This window comes from Meriones unguiculatus, chromosome 3 (genome assembly GCF_030254825.1).
Source record: "Meriones unguiculatus strain TT.TT164.6M chromosome 3, Bangor_MerUng_6.1, whole genome shotgun sequence".
NCBI classification, from domain to species: Eukaryota; Metazoa; Chordata; class Mammalia; order Rodentia; family Muridae; genus Meriones; species Meriones unguiculatus.
Genome location: NC_083351.1, coordinates 181,585,621 through 181,599,982, shown reverse-complemented (window position 1 = coordinate 181,599,982; position 14,362 = coordinate 181,585,621). Strand labels below are relative to the sequence as shown.

At 53.6% G+C, this 14,362-nt stretch overlaps 1 protein-coding gene across 5 annotated transcripts in view; it reads right to left on the bottom strand.

Annotated features, from left to right (window-relative positions):
- The window catches only part of Col27a1 (collagen type XXVII alpha 1 chain), a 117,925-nt gene that overhangs the window by 24,361 nt on the left and 79,202 nt on the right, over positions 1-14,362 (bottom strand). For all 5 annotated transcript variants that reach the window (XR_009591018.1, XM_060381182.1, XM_060381183.1 and 2 more), the window contains 9 exons: positions 10,530-10,583; positions 7,647-7,700; positions 7,238-7,282; positions 7,116-7,160; positions 6,831-6,884; positions 6,031-6,084; positions 5,327-5,380; positions 3,439-3,492; positions 1,828-1,881 (listed from right to left, as the gene is read on the bottom strand). Coding sequence is in view for 4 of the 5 variants with exons in the window: in XM_060381182.1 (XP_060237165.1) it covers positions 1,828-1,881; positions 3,439-3,492; positions 5,327-5,380; positions 6,031-6,084; positions 6,831-6,884; positions 7,116-7,160; positions 7,238-7,282; positions 7,647-7,700; positions 10,530-10,583 (468 nt within the window). In the remaining variant the exon portion in view is untranslated. The remainder of the gene's footprint in view (positions 1-1,827; positions 1,882-3,438; positions 3,493-5,326; positions 5,381-6,030; positions 6,085-6,830; positions 6,885-7,115; positions 7,161-7,237; positions 7,283-7,646; positions 7,701-10,529; positions 10,584-14,362) is intronic.

Here is a 14,362-nt window from a genome sequence, read left to right as displayed (position 1 = left end):
TGGCACAGAGACCCACTGGCCCAGACCTGGCTCTCATACACTCCCCTGGCTCCTGGCTTCTCATTCTGGCCTCCTGCTGTTATATCTGTAGACTGGCTGCTCCAGGTAGCCAAGCTAGGTCCAGGCCCTGGCCAGAACCAATCTCCAGTGACTACTCATGGCCTGACTCCCACACAGCTAAAAAGGGGGTGCCGTGGGGCCCACGAGAATGAGCTGTAAGGGTCCCTGGAGACTTCAGGAATCTGTGATATCTGCCTGAGAGCCTTCCGCAGACGGAAGAACCGAGTCCATGGGGAGGCAGGGATCTGAGCTCAGGCACAAGCTCTCTCATACTCAGGTCATAATCCTTTAAGTACTCAGTGACTGAGCAGCTCTGGCCAGCTTGCTCATCTGCGAGAGACCATGCACCTGACCCTGGCAGTGTGTGCTGTGATGACCGCCACCATGGCTGTTACCAACAGAGACACGGAGAAAGGCTACGTCCACGAAGAAGCAGCTTACTCCATGGCGTGATCCCTGGACATGAGTTTTAGGGAACAGTCTCTCCCAGGACCACGCAAGACCAGGAAGGTGCTGGGACTCCAAGTGACCACTCCAGTCCAAGGACAAGGGTGTGATTGGCTTTGGACGCCAGGGGCCAGCGTTGTCAAAAGCAGACATAGAGAGTAGAGAGACTGTGCAAAGCCTGGACCTGCTCTCCTGTCCCCTGGGGTGGAGACTCCAGGAGAAAAGTGGTCATCTAGAAAGGGATGAGGAGGCTGTGGCCCCGGACTCCTCATTTCTCCTGTGAAGAGGCTGATACTTGTGCTGAGAGCCTGCTGGTACAGCTTGAGTGAGTTAATTCGCAGGAAGCCCTAAAGCTAAGCCATAATTGGCACTTCTTGCACACACAGTGCTTGCACCATTAAGCCTATTGGTACCACTGCTGGGTGTGGCCAGCACCTGGCCGAGGAGCGCTCTCAGCAGATAGCCCCCAAGGCTGTACCAGGAGTCAGCAGAGCTGGGGCTAAGAGTAAGTGGACCAGTAGCCAACAGGGGGCGCTCTTTCATTTGCAAGAAAACCAAGTGCTGACCAGGGACCTGGGCAAAACGTTCTCTGGTCCCAGGATAACTGCGAGGAGGGCAGGACATGGGAAACTGAGACTCAGAAAAGTGGAGGATTCTTTGAGATCTGTGAAGGGTAGGTGAGCAAGAGAGACCTTGGTGCAGGGATGTGCACTATAGGGGTAGTCTCTCCTGGGTCACGGTGTGACCAGGTCAGCAGACAGAAAGCCTACCTGTGGAACAACACTCAGAAGGAGACCGGGACGGGCCTGGGGCTGCGGATGGGGTTGTGCCTACTCACCACCTGCAGTTTCTAGTCACCGTCTGCTGACTTGCAGCTCAGGAGAGAGCCCGTGTGTCTACAGCAAGTCTGTTTACTCATCTGAAGACTAAACTCTGCTAGCATCAGGGGAGGTGACACATACAGGGCTCAGCATCGTACCTGGCACCCTGGACTAGTTCCCCCGAATGGTGGCTTATAGGTCCCTGGTGATGATCAGATGTTCAGAACTTTAAGGGTGTTTGGAAGGGAAAAGATATGAGAGTCCCATGCTGAGCCAGGCCTGGCTGATAGAAGCTGCTGTTTTCGTAGGAACAGAGAAGACCCAAGGTGACACTAGGCCAAGCTCCATGGGGGCTGGCAGCGGGTAGATAGAGCAAGGACAGCCTTGGGACTCTGCAGATCCCCACTGTCCTCTTTAGGGGAGAACTGGCCTCTCGGTGCTCCACGGGAACTAGAACAGGGTTAGAAGCCATTCCTAGATCCCAGCCCAGACAACTCACCTTCAGCCCATCAGGCCCCACGGGGCCAAGGTCTCCCTCAAGGCCTGGCTCTCCCTGGGAGAAAAAGATGGGGAGGTATTACCGGGAAGGAGTACACTGGAAAGTCAGGAGCGCACTGTCTTTCAGAAGCTGAACAAGTGGATTTCTAAGGGGCAGAAGAAGGGCTGCAGAGCCTCATAGACCAGATACCCTGATCCACTGGTTGGACTTGGAAAGCCAGTGTGGTCTGGTGGGTAAGAACAGGTTCTGATACGAGTCATCTTCAGCATCAGCAGCGCTTGTGTGACCTCAGGTGGAATCTTAGTTTTTATAGGAATCCATTTCTTATCTGGAAAACATGGCTGACAGCAAAGGGGAATGCCCCACCCATGGGTGAGACCTCCTTCTGGGAGCTGGAATAAGTGTTACTGGAACCCCATCTCAGATGAGGAATGTAAGGCCAACTTGTGGACTTGGTTGGGCAAGTTTAAGAAAGATGCTAAAAATGCCAAGGTCTTGTCTGACACCCCTGCTGGTCCTCCCAGCTCTAGAAAGGCCCCAGTTCTCCAAACAGCTGCCAAACTAAATTAGCATCTTTGTCTGGTTTTAGAATTCAGAGCTGTCCAGAGGCAGAGCTAGGAGACCCAGGTTGGCAGATGCAGGGATGGCAAAGGGGTGACAATGAGCAAATTCTGCTCCTCGTGTGCCCGTGGCAGACATCAATAATCAATCCACTAGCACATAAGCTCCATTAGACAGGCCTTCTATCATTTACTACATGCTCCCAGAGTGAGAAATATACATAGTGGGTATTAGGGGAGCTCAGCAGCCTCTTGAGCTTGTCCAGTCTAGGTGGGGCCTCAGGACCTTTCTTAACACAGCCTTTAAAAGAGACTCAACTGATCACACTTGGTGGCCACACATGGCTACTGTTTCTGGATTCTAAGCTATCATATTCTCTTCTGCCCTGGGGCCTTCTCCTCTCACTTTGCCACATTTCTGGAGCTTCTGGAGACTGGGCATGAGGACTGTGAGCCATCATAAGGAAGACAAGATGGAAAATGAGATCAGGTAAGGACCTGGTGCCGTGAAAACAGACTGCACAAACTCTCACTATTTAGCCTTACTCGCCTCATCTGAAAGGTGGCAAAGATATATGCTGTGTCCTTACATGCCCCAGGGGTCTAAATTCAGGCAGAGCACAGAGAGGTGAAAACAGGGGTCTCACAGGGCTCCTTAGAACAAGGCGACCTTGTGGCTTTCTTTTGGAAAGGTGAAGACTAACTGTAGAACAGTTTTGGAAGAAACACATAATTGGAGTTTAAATACTTCTGGAGGCAACAAGTTAATCCAAAACAAGTTAACTTCTTGACAGCAGGCCTTCTTGGAGCCTGGCAGATGCAGCTGTGTGTCAAGGAACAGCAAGCATAGCATGGTGCCCAACACTGAACATAGAATGCTTCCTTTCTGTGGTGATGCCAGGTACCCAGGAAGACCAGGCAAAGCTGCCAGGAGTCCCGGCCTCTTTCCACTGCTGGGGAATCTCACTGCTGGGGGTTGGCCCAAGCCCTTCTCCTGCCCACTGCTCACAAGCTACCTGGGAGTTTTAGAAGGGAAATGTGCTTTACTTACCCGCTGCCCAATGAGGCCCTGCTCCCCAGGGGGGCCCAGCGGTCCAAGGTCACCCTAAGAGAAGCCAAACACAATCCATGAGGTGAGCTTATCCAGCCCCATGTCTGCCAGCCTTTTCCTTCCAGCTCTGAGTAGAACTGGAGAAGCTGGGGAGAAACCTGAGAACAAGCCCCTGCTCCAAGTAAGCCCTGGCCATGGGGGTCTCAACCGCTAGGCAGCAGGACCAGCTCTACCATCACATCGTCACTACCATTACTACCAGAGCCTAAAACACCAGAACTACATCACCACCACCGTCAGCATTACAATCACTATATCACCACGATCATCTCAACCACCACCACTACATCACCCCTACCATCAACCAATGACCATCAAGATCACTATCATCACCACTATCACCACCATCATTACCACAATCACGAGCACCAGCATCATCACCACCATCATCATCATCACAATCACAACTAGCACTTGCAGTACCATCATTGTCCTTACAATCATGACTGCAGCACTACCATTACCAAAAACATCATCACCACCATCAGTGTATTGCCATCACCAGGAACACCACCATCACCACAGCACAATCACCATCACTGCATCATCACCATCACTGCATCCCCATCACCACCACCACCACCACCATTGCATCCCATCACCACCACCATCACTGCATCCCCATCATCACCACCACCATCACTGCATCACCACCATCACTGCATCCCCATCATCACCACCACCACCACTGCATCCCCATCATCATCACTGCATCATCAATGCATCCCCATCCCCACCACCATCACTGCATCATCACCATCACTGCATCCCCATCATCACCATCACTGCATCCCCATCACTGCATCACCACCATCACTGCATCATCACCATCACTGTACCACCACCATCACTGCATCCCCATCATCACCACCACCATTATTGTATCACCATTGTCACATTTTCATCTGAACGAGCTGGACCTCTGCCAAGCCCTGGAAGGGGAGGTGTCATCTGTCAGAAGCCAGCCCAGAAGACAGATTCAAGGTCGCAGTGGGCAGCATGGCTAGGGAAGCCTCGGTGCACAGCAATGCCAATGAACACCGTTCTTCCTCTTTCTGGAGATTTGGTAAGAAACCAAATGAGGAGGAAGCCAGAATGCCTGTACCTTGTCTCCAACAGGCCTGCAAAGAGTCCCCCTCATTTCTTAGGCACTAGGAAGTAGAGCTTGTTGGTCCAGCCCAGCCCTGACTGGAACAAGCCAGTCCTGTAAAGTTTACATGTGAGGTGGTGCTTTGTTTATTGCCTGGGCAAAATGAGGCAGAGCTGAGCTGAGCTGAGGCCCGGAGCCCCAGGCCTGGTTCCGCAACCTTACAATGACAGGACACTGGACTACAGGACAGGAATGATTTGCTTCCAGTCTCACCGTCCCTTGGCAGGTGCCCTTGGGCCTGGCTTTATTATACCCTCAGCTGTCGGCGGGGCTCCTAGGCTCTCAGTCTGCAGGGTAAGCAGGTCCTCCTTTCTCCTCCAAAAGCAGAAGAGGCATGAGGGCTCCCAGGGCCAAGTATCAATAGGTGCCTGTGTCCTCACAGCTACCACAGTCACCTGCGCTGAAGTGCTGATGATATCATGTGGATCAGGAGGGGCAGATGTCCCAGTGGGGTACCAAGACAGGTGCCAGAGAAAACGCAGCTGCGCAGGGGACAGTGCAGGGGCTCTGAACTGCTTGGGGCCCTACCTGTGGGCATGCCAGGCCTGCCTCCGAGCCAGGACAGAGACCCCATTATCCTAAGCACAAGGAAGCCTGTTTCTCCTCCAGGAGAGGACAAGGCGGCCAGCTGGGAACTGGCATCAACAAGTCATTTTCCCATCTTTCATCTTGCCTCACCTTCATCCCAGAGTCCCCAGGAAGGCCAGCCTCTCCCACTGCACCCGGTGGCCCCTGCAAGAAAAAGCAACTGGTCTCTCCTGGAGCAAGGGCTGGCCCTTTGGCCAGCAAGCAAGGGCCCAGTATCGTGCCTAGGTCTCACAACAGGGAGCTGCAGAAGCAGGGTCAGGCTGCAGCTTCTGAGTCTTGGCAAAACTATGGGTTTGGGTGCAAGCTGGCAGAGCCAGGCTACCCAGCAGCTAGACCCTCTGCCTGCCCACGAGTGCGGTTTACCACACAGAAGCCCTTGGCACAGAGACAAGGAAAATCCATCATTTGCAAGAGCTTGTCGGGAGGAAGAGGCCAATGAGGGGGCAGGCCTAGGCCTCTCCTGCTTCTTCCTGACTCTGGCCCAGGGTGGGAAGGGCAGAAAAGGGGACCCTCAGCAGGCTGGGACTCCATTCATGATTCTGCACCAAAGTGCAGTCTAACAAGGCCGGAGGTGGGGAGGACCCCAGCAAGGTCCTAGCTCCTATCTAGTGCTGTGAGGCAGGCTCCCAGTCGCTCACCCTGTGTCCATGGAGGCTCTCTACCCTCCACTCTGCAGCACCAACCTGACCATCTATGTAGGCCAGGGCAGGGATCAGGCAGCAGGCGTGGCTGCTGACCAGGAGGCCAGGGGTGCCCCAGCAGTAAAGGACAAACCAGGGCTTCTTGGCACTCACCTTGGGTCCCATCTCTCCTGGAGGGCCAGCTGGTCCCTGAGGTCCCTGAGAGCCCTGGAGACAGACAGACACACAGACAGTCAGGAGAAGACAGCCTGGGTTCCACTATGGGGGTTGCTGCAGCAAGGTTGAGTCACAGGGTCTACATGGTAACTGAAAGAGAAGACCCACACGCCCTACCTCTAACCATATACGGTGCCTCTTCACCCGTTCCCACGGTCTCCTCTGCGTCCAAATGAACCCAGCAGGGCTGCCCCACCCCCTGCTGCAGCACACAGCCTCAGAACTTTACTCACTGTGCCCTCTCCTGTTCTGCTCTCTCCCATCTAGCCTCAACTACTCCTGGCCATCCAGGGTTCAAGGGATCTTCCTGGGTTTCCAGTGTGGCTACCTGCAGCCTTCTTGGGGCCCTTAGCATCTCTGCCTTCCTCAAAACCATCCTTTAGACATCTTCTGAAGGACAAGCCATGGGTCAATGACTTCGCTTGTCCTTTCCCTGTCCTTCACGAGGACCTCTCTCCCCGCCTTCCTTCTGCCTTTCACGATGTAAGTGTTCCCTGTCTCCATTCCTCAGGCCATCTCCACAACCGTGTGGCAAGTGCTACCCCATTCGGCAATGAACCCAGTGGCCAAGCAAGCCAAGACTCATCCTAGAACTCAAGGCCTAGCTCTCTACCCCTGCAGGCCCGACCTAGCCCTGTCTTTTCCATCCCTCCCCATCTGTCTACCTGGCCAAGAGTCCGTGCTACAATCAGACTGAGACAGGGCAGAGATGCCAGAGAGAGGGAATAGACACTTACCAGTTCTCCTGGGAGGCCCTTGGCACCTGGAGGGCCTGAGGGACCAGGGATGCCCTGTAGAAAAACACAGGTGACCTTAGTCTCATGAAGCCTCTCCATCCATTATGCGTCTCCCCTGACCTCAGGCTAGTTCTATGCTGTCCCCCAGCCCCTACTCCACCCTTACAGCTGAGAGAGCTCTGCAGGGCACCTGTGGATTCCCATGAAGCTCGAAAAATCATGGTAACCTTTGCCCACCTGCCCCAACGCCCCATGTTGAGAACTGCCAGAACCGATAGTACTTACAATGAAGCCTCTTGCTCCTGAGTGGCCCCGCTCGCCAGCTGCACCCTGGAGGCACAAAGGGCATCGTTGGAGGCGTGTGTCACAACAAAGGGAGGAGGCACAACAAACCTAATGGGACACACCTGCTGTCCTGGACGGCCAGGTCTGCCCCGAGGTCCTTCACGGCCCTGTGGGAAGCGGAACGTGGACAGGTGGGAGAGAGGCTCATGAGGACCCTTTACAGAGAGGAGGGGACCCGAGAGGCCGCCTGTCCCCCTCAGCACACTGCCTGTGGACATACTTAAGATCTGGCCAAAGGGGTGGCTGCCATAGTCCCCACAGAGGTGCTGGGGTCAAGAACCAAGGACTTTTCCCACTGAAGGGAACAGCAGAGGACATGCGTGATCCCCCTCAATGGTCTTCCTTTTGCTTTCTTTTGCTCTGTGCTGCAGGAGGCTGAACGAGTTGCTGGGAACATGCACGGAATCATTCTGGGTCCTCTCTACTGCTTCAGGGGCCCAGGGCTTTGAGGGGCAATACAGGGGGCTGTACCTTCAGGCCCTTGGACCCCTGCTCCCCAGCTGGTCCATCAGGTCCTTGAGGGCCCTGAAAAAGAAAGAAGATTCCAGCACAGTGGACTGGACAGCAGGGGTCTCCCTTGGGCTGTGAACCAAGGAGGGCAAGACTGGCCGGAGCCTCTGGTTTTTCCTGCTCCTCCCTTTCCACACAGCCTGAGGTAGGTCATCTCCGCAGTAACTTAGACAGTTCTTCAGAGGTCACAGCCTGTGGGAGTCAGCTAGAAAGCCTAAATGCATTGGACCTAGAGGCCATGTGTCTAAAGTGTCCTGGGTGGCTGCCACCAGCCAACCTGTGCCACAGATGTGGAGACTAAAAGCTAAGGCGGAGAAACCTTCGGCCATGTTCCCACAGACAGGCCTTAGCTTACTGCCTCCTACTCCTTCCCTAACTCATGACCAGTTCTGGGGAGATGAAGGCAGGTCAGGGTGGGGCATCCCAGGTCACAGACAGAGCTGGTCTGAGAGATGCTCCTGGTTGTGGGCTCTGTGTGGCACAAGCTCACGCCTCCTTGGAAGGGCACAGCGCTTGGAGTGGAGGCTCAGACCTGAGGCCCAGAGCACCCTGACTACCCTGCGTGGGATCAAAGCCTTTTTAGGAGAAGGGATGTGACCTAATGTCAATGGCAGCAGACACAGTCACAGAGAAAGTAGTTACATAGAAAGGGGCCTGGTATACAAGTGAAGTTGCCTGTGGCCAGCAGGAATGGGGAGAGGCAGAATTGGAACCCAAGCCAATCAGATGCCACTGTTTATGGGGATGGTAGTGAACTCCTTGCAACAGGAGCCATCAAGAGGGCCAAGACCTCTAGGCTTGCCTTCCAGAAGGCTGTTCATGAGGTGGACATTGGAAGAGACCAAGTCTAGAAGCCAAAGCTGAGCTGTAGAGAAAGAAGAGCCATTTCGCCTGCCTGGAGGAGGGAAGAGACAGTGGATGCTAGCGACCATGGGTGCCCCGCATTGTTCAGGAATATGGTACCTGATAGCCTGTCCTGAAGCTCCCCCAGCCACCCTCTCTCCCTTGTGCCTCAGGAAGGCCCTCCTGTGGCAGGCAGGCTGGGTTTCCATCAAAGCCACATGACATTCTCCACAGGCCACATCAGCAGACCACCCTGGGGTTGCCCTCCAGCTGGGTCAGGTCAGGCTCACTGGAGCCATTCCTGCCAGGGGCAGAAACCCAGCATACCACAGCCCCCCCGAGAAAGGGCAACAGGAAAGAGAGGGAACTCAGCCTCTGTGGCCACTCTAGGGCTAAAATTCTTGAAAAGTGACTGGGTTTTCACACCCAACCAACCCAGCTCTGTTGCTGGCCCATTTTACAGAGTGAGAAACAGGCTGAGGAGGGGAAATCAGCTGTCTGACATGTGAGGGAAAGAGCCTTACTCTAAGAGGTCAGAGGTAGCACCAGACACTTCAAATCCCTACAGCCCTTCAGTAGGAACTCCCCACCTGAACAGATAGGGAAAGCCTCAGAGAGGTAGAGACTAGCCTGAGGTTGCACAGCCACAAACTGGGAAGGCAAGAGACTTGTCCCACACGTGGTCCAAACGGGTGCTCATTCTTTCACAGGCTGCCAGTGGGCCACCCCCTCTGTCTCCAGACCCTCTCAGTATAGAATGCCTACCTACACAAGGTCAAGAAAGCCAGCATAGCCTTGCATATTCTCCCTGCCCATCCCATGGCACCTGTGGGGAAATTGAGACCCAGAGAACAAAGAGCCTTCCGAAAGCCACAAGACAAGCTCGGCCAGAACTCAGAGTTCACAGGTGCAGTGGGAGCCTCTCCAGGACCCCACCCCAAGGCTGGTCTCACAGGTCTCAGCTACTGCCAAACCTCACAGGGAAATGGCTCCGGTCCTCATGTGCCTCTCCTAGTCCTGAAGGCTCCGATGGGAGCTGGCTTTCCCCCAGTGAGATGTATGTGTGTTGGAGTCGGGTTGGGGCTTCTAGTCTCTGCTGGGAAGGGGTGTGGGCACCATTCACTCTTCGGCAGCCCAGGCCCACACACGTCACCCTGTAGCTAGATCAGCTTTCTTGGTCAGAAAGCGAAATGGGTACTGGGAGGGACCCTGGGAGCCTGCGTCTCACCTTCCCCACCACAGGCCGGCTGCTCAAGACATCTAGTTCAGGGGGCGTATTAAAACTAGAACCCCACGTGGCGCTCAGTAACAGGTCTGGGTTGCCTAGCCATCTTGTTTCCTCTTCATAAGGAGGCCACATGGGGGCCATTCTACTTAACCTTGTAACTGAAAGGGAGACTAAATTCTGTAGGTCAAAGAGCCAGATTCTCTGTGTTCAAATCTCAGCTCTACCATTTTCCAGCTGTGCAGCCTGAGGCAAGTTTCAGAACCTATCTGTGTTGTCATCTTTCAAGGAAAACAGCACTTCCCTGGCAGGTGACACTGAGGGTTAAATGGATTACTCTAAGTGACCGACAGCACAAAGCACTGGGAAGCCCCTCAGCTACTGCACTCGGACCAGCTCTTGTCTTAATCCTCTATGGTTCTCCGCTACCCTTAGGGCATAGCTTTGTCTGTTAAGACCCAGTATGTGTATGAGCTGTGCCTGCGTCACAGGTTAGGCAGGGCTTAGGCCTGCCCTGTTGTCCCGGGTGTCTGCATCCAGCAGTATTTCACCGGGTAGGAACAGTGGCTGAATGAGGGGTGGAATGAATGGCCGAAGCCTGTTAGTGCCCTTGGAAACAGGTGTGACGCTCAGACGCCAGCTGGGAAGATGGCTTCGGCTCAGCAGCCAGCATCAGACTCTCATGCCGCCCCCGCTCCCCTGCCCCGGCCAGCGCTAGGAAAATCACAAAGCTCAGAGCCGGGCAGGCAACAAGCAGCAGAAGTGCCCTCACTTACCCGGTGCCCCTTGGCTCCCCTCGTGCCTGGCGGACCTCGAGATCCGGGAGGGCCCTGTGGGGAGGAGAGAGGGCACTTAGAAGCCCCTTCAGGGCTTGAGAGCAATGGCGGGGAAGCCAGCCGCTGTAGGGCTGAGAAGCAGGAGCTCTGGCCTGCTGGGAGAAGGTCCTGGCAAGTGCCCACAGCTCTGGGTGGGCAGAGCCTCCCTGGACAAACCATTTCCTGTCTCACAATCAGCACTGAGAGCTGACAGCGACACGTGACAAGCATCTTCCTGATTCCTGTGTCCTATTCCCACCTAACACCACACACAGTCCTGGGAGGGGACCCCGAACCCCAGGCACTGGGAGCCTTGGGGGAAGGTGAAGGAGGGGCGTCGTCAGCGCTGGGATGGAAAGGGGGAGGAGCAGAGAGCAAGGGACAGGACTGAGCTAGAGACAGTGGTTCACACCTGAAATACAAGCATTAGAGAGGTTGAGGCAGAGGGACTGCAACAAGTTCAAGACCAGCCTAGTTCAGTTTCTTTTCTGTTTGTTTTTGTTTTTGAGACAAGGTTTCTCTATGTAGCCCTGGCTGTCCTGGAACTCTGTAGACCAGGCTGGCCTCGAACTCAGAGATCTGTCTGCCTCTGCCTTCTGAGTGCTGGGATTAAAGGTGGGCACCACCACCGCTCAGCCAGCCATAGTTCCGTTTCTTAAACTGAAAACCATATGGGATCACATAACTGAACGTGGAGATTGAGGGAAAAAAAACACAACTGACAACAGTTAGAGGTTTCTGGGTGTGTAAAATGAACCAAAAATCAATTTAAAAGAAAAGTATTGTGAGTCAGATATTTCTTGCTGTGCTCGCCTGTGTTGCATTGTATGACTTCACTGTGCCCACACAATGCACGCAGTCTATTGCACACACCGTCATACCACGCTGCCTGCAGTTCCTGGGTCAGATTGCAGTGTTCTTACTCTTTTCTGTCCATACCAAAAAAAAAAAAAAAATCAGTCCAGTAAAAGAAAACAAAGACTTGAATATTTTCCTACTACCACGCTCAGCATATCTTCAGATTGTATTAGAATGCTTTGTTTTAAAAATTGCTTTGCTGACTTGAGTTCCACAAAAAAAAAAAAAAAAAAAAAAAAAAACACTCAATGAAGTTTGGCTTGGAATTAGAACATTTCCAGTGATTTCTGAATGGCTCCAAACACACTTCTGCCATTTTTTTGTCACATATTTATGCAAAGCAGAATCTTCAGCATGGATGATTAAATTTAAAACATCTGCCAGTCAACTCTGAAAGCTGGCAAGGACGCCTGAGGTCCAGCAGTATCAGACATTCAGCCAAGATGCAATCCTCTATGTAAGCGCTAACGCTCTCTTCCATCTCAGCAGTGTGCATGCTTGCTTTCATATTTAACAGATGGCAAAATGATGCAGACCCAAGGAACTGTTTCAAAGCGAGTTTCTGAGTGATGTGTTATCAGTAGGTGTTTGACCTGTAGAGCTATTTTATCCACCTATATATCCAGAATTGCAGGAAAGTTTCTTGGGTGAGAAGTCTGGAGTGGAGAGGGTTTAAGGCTTTCCGGCTTGACCTAGTCTATGGAGTTCTGGCCCAGCCAGGGCATCACAGTGAGGCCTTATCTAAAAAACAAATAGGAAGGAAGAAAGGGAGGAAGGACACAGACAAGAGGCAAATAGGAAGGTGCAGGGGAGCGGGATGGGTGGAATGGCCTCACAGCTTGGGTCCCTTAGACCCGGGCACCTTGCAGGATTCTCAGAGCGCACAGAGAACCATCTGTGCCAGCCAGCTAGACTCTGTGATGCAGGCAGGAGCCCTTCTAGAGAAGGGGCAGCCTCATCCCCTCTGATTCCCAGAGAACACCCCAGCCCCATCTTGCTGCTCCCACAGCCCTGAGGTGCAGACACAGCCACTGTTCTCCACAGACCCAGCCTTCCACTGAGGCTTGAGGTAAAGGCCAGCATGTAGCCTGACACACAGGCTTGCATGGTACTAAAGTGGCCTTGGAAGGCAGTTGGTGGGGATAGTGTCTGCCAAGACAGGCTGCATCCCATAATGCGCTCTCAGAAGGCATTTAGCACATCCTCCAAGGCCACGGGAGCTAGGTTCCACATGGATGAGCTAATTATTTGAAGGCCCCAAGGCCAGAGAATGGCACAACAGCAGGGTCCAGTTCCCCGCCACTACCTGCAAGGCCTCCTGCGAATCTCCTCAGCTCAGCAACCTCACCTACAGCATGAGTGAGGAAAGTCCCTCCTCTCTCAGGCTGCGGGAGCTGAAGGCACCTATAGGGTCCCCAGCAGGTCCTAGAACTTGCCTTCCTATACCCAATCATCAGGCTGGGACTGAGCTCAGAGCGCAGAGGATGTTAATGGGACTGAAAAAGTCTCATCGGACGGACACACAATTAATAGAAATGACACTTCAATGGTGGATACCATTACTGAGACACGCACTGCCACTGTGCCTCACAAGTAGCCGATGACATCTATGAGGTACTCTGGCACGACAGAACACAAAATACCAGCTCATTCTCCCCACGGTGGTGACGGCAGCATAATGCTGGCTGACAGCTGGGAAAACTGAGGCAGAGGAAGCCTCAGGGATGAAGGTGCCCACAGACATGCGTGTATACACATGTGGCAGCCAGGTGTCAATTCTCGATGTCTTCCTCTATCCCTCCCACCTTATTTTTTGAGCCAGGGTCTCTCACAGAATCTGGAGCTTGGCAACTCTGCCAGGCTGGCTGACCAGCAAGCCTCCAGGATCCTCCTGGACCCACCTCACTAGCAATTGGGTTACGGGTGTTCACCACTACCCCTAGCTTTTTACGTAGACACCGAGGATCCAGACTCAGGCCGTGTTTGCACAGCATGTACTTTTTACCAAGTGAACCATCTTCCCCGGGCCAGAAGAAAGAACTTGATGGCAGACCAGCTTTCCTGGGCTCTCCTGGGCTCAGTCTTCAGCGGGTATCTCCCACACTGAGGGGCTCCAACCATCCCAGCTCTGACAGACGCTGGAAACTACTCTCTGCTTCCTGCTTCTTTCCACCACTTCCAAATCTCTAGCCAGATGTGGCTCTTCCCTCTCACGAGCAGGGGAAAAATGCATGTGACTGCAACCCCAGAGAGGGGCTTGGCTCAGGGACATCTTTCCACTGGCTCAAAGGACTGTGGGGAGGGTACAGCCACCTGGTGCTTGGCACATGCAGTGAGTGATGGTTACATGTGTCCAGGCTTATCACGTTGGTATGAATCCCTCAATCCTCTCCTCAGGACCCAGCACAGCCTGGTATGGGGCACGTGCTCAATTACACCTGCCAAAGGCCGAGAGAACGCGTTTGTTGACTCTCCATGGATTAGACGCAACTTTTAGAACAGGGTCTGTTTCCTGCCCTTTTTGCACCCCCAGGGAAGCCTATCTACCCAGCATACAGCTGGTCTATGAAACAGGGTGGACATGAACTTGGCCTTGGTGCCTCCCTCAGCACAGAGAACTGGTATTTGGGAGCCTCTCCCCATCCCACACCCCCAGTTCAAGCCATCAGAGGTACCTGCATCCTCTTGTTCAGCCCTCAGAGCTCCTTCATCTGGCTTTACTTGAGCTTATCATTCCCAGATCTGCCTATGGAGGAGGCTGCTCCCCACCATCACCATGTGTTTAAACCCCACTCTGACTGGCTCCATGTACGAGCATTGTCCTTGGTCTCAGTGACTGCCTGACATATCGACTCCAAGCACTTACTCCAAACAAGAGCAGCCCAGTCACCTTCAGGGATACACCCAAATCTGGGCATTCCTGGCCACACACCTCC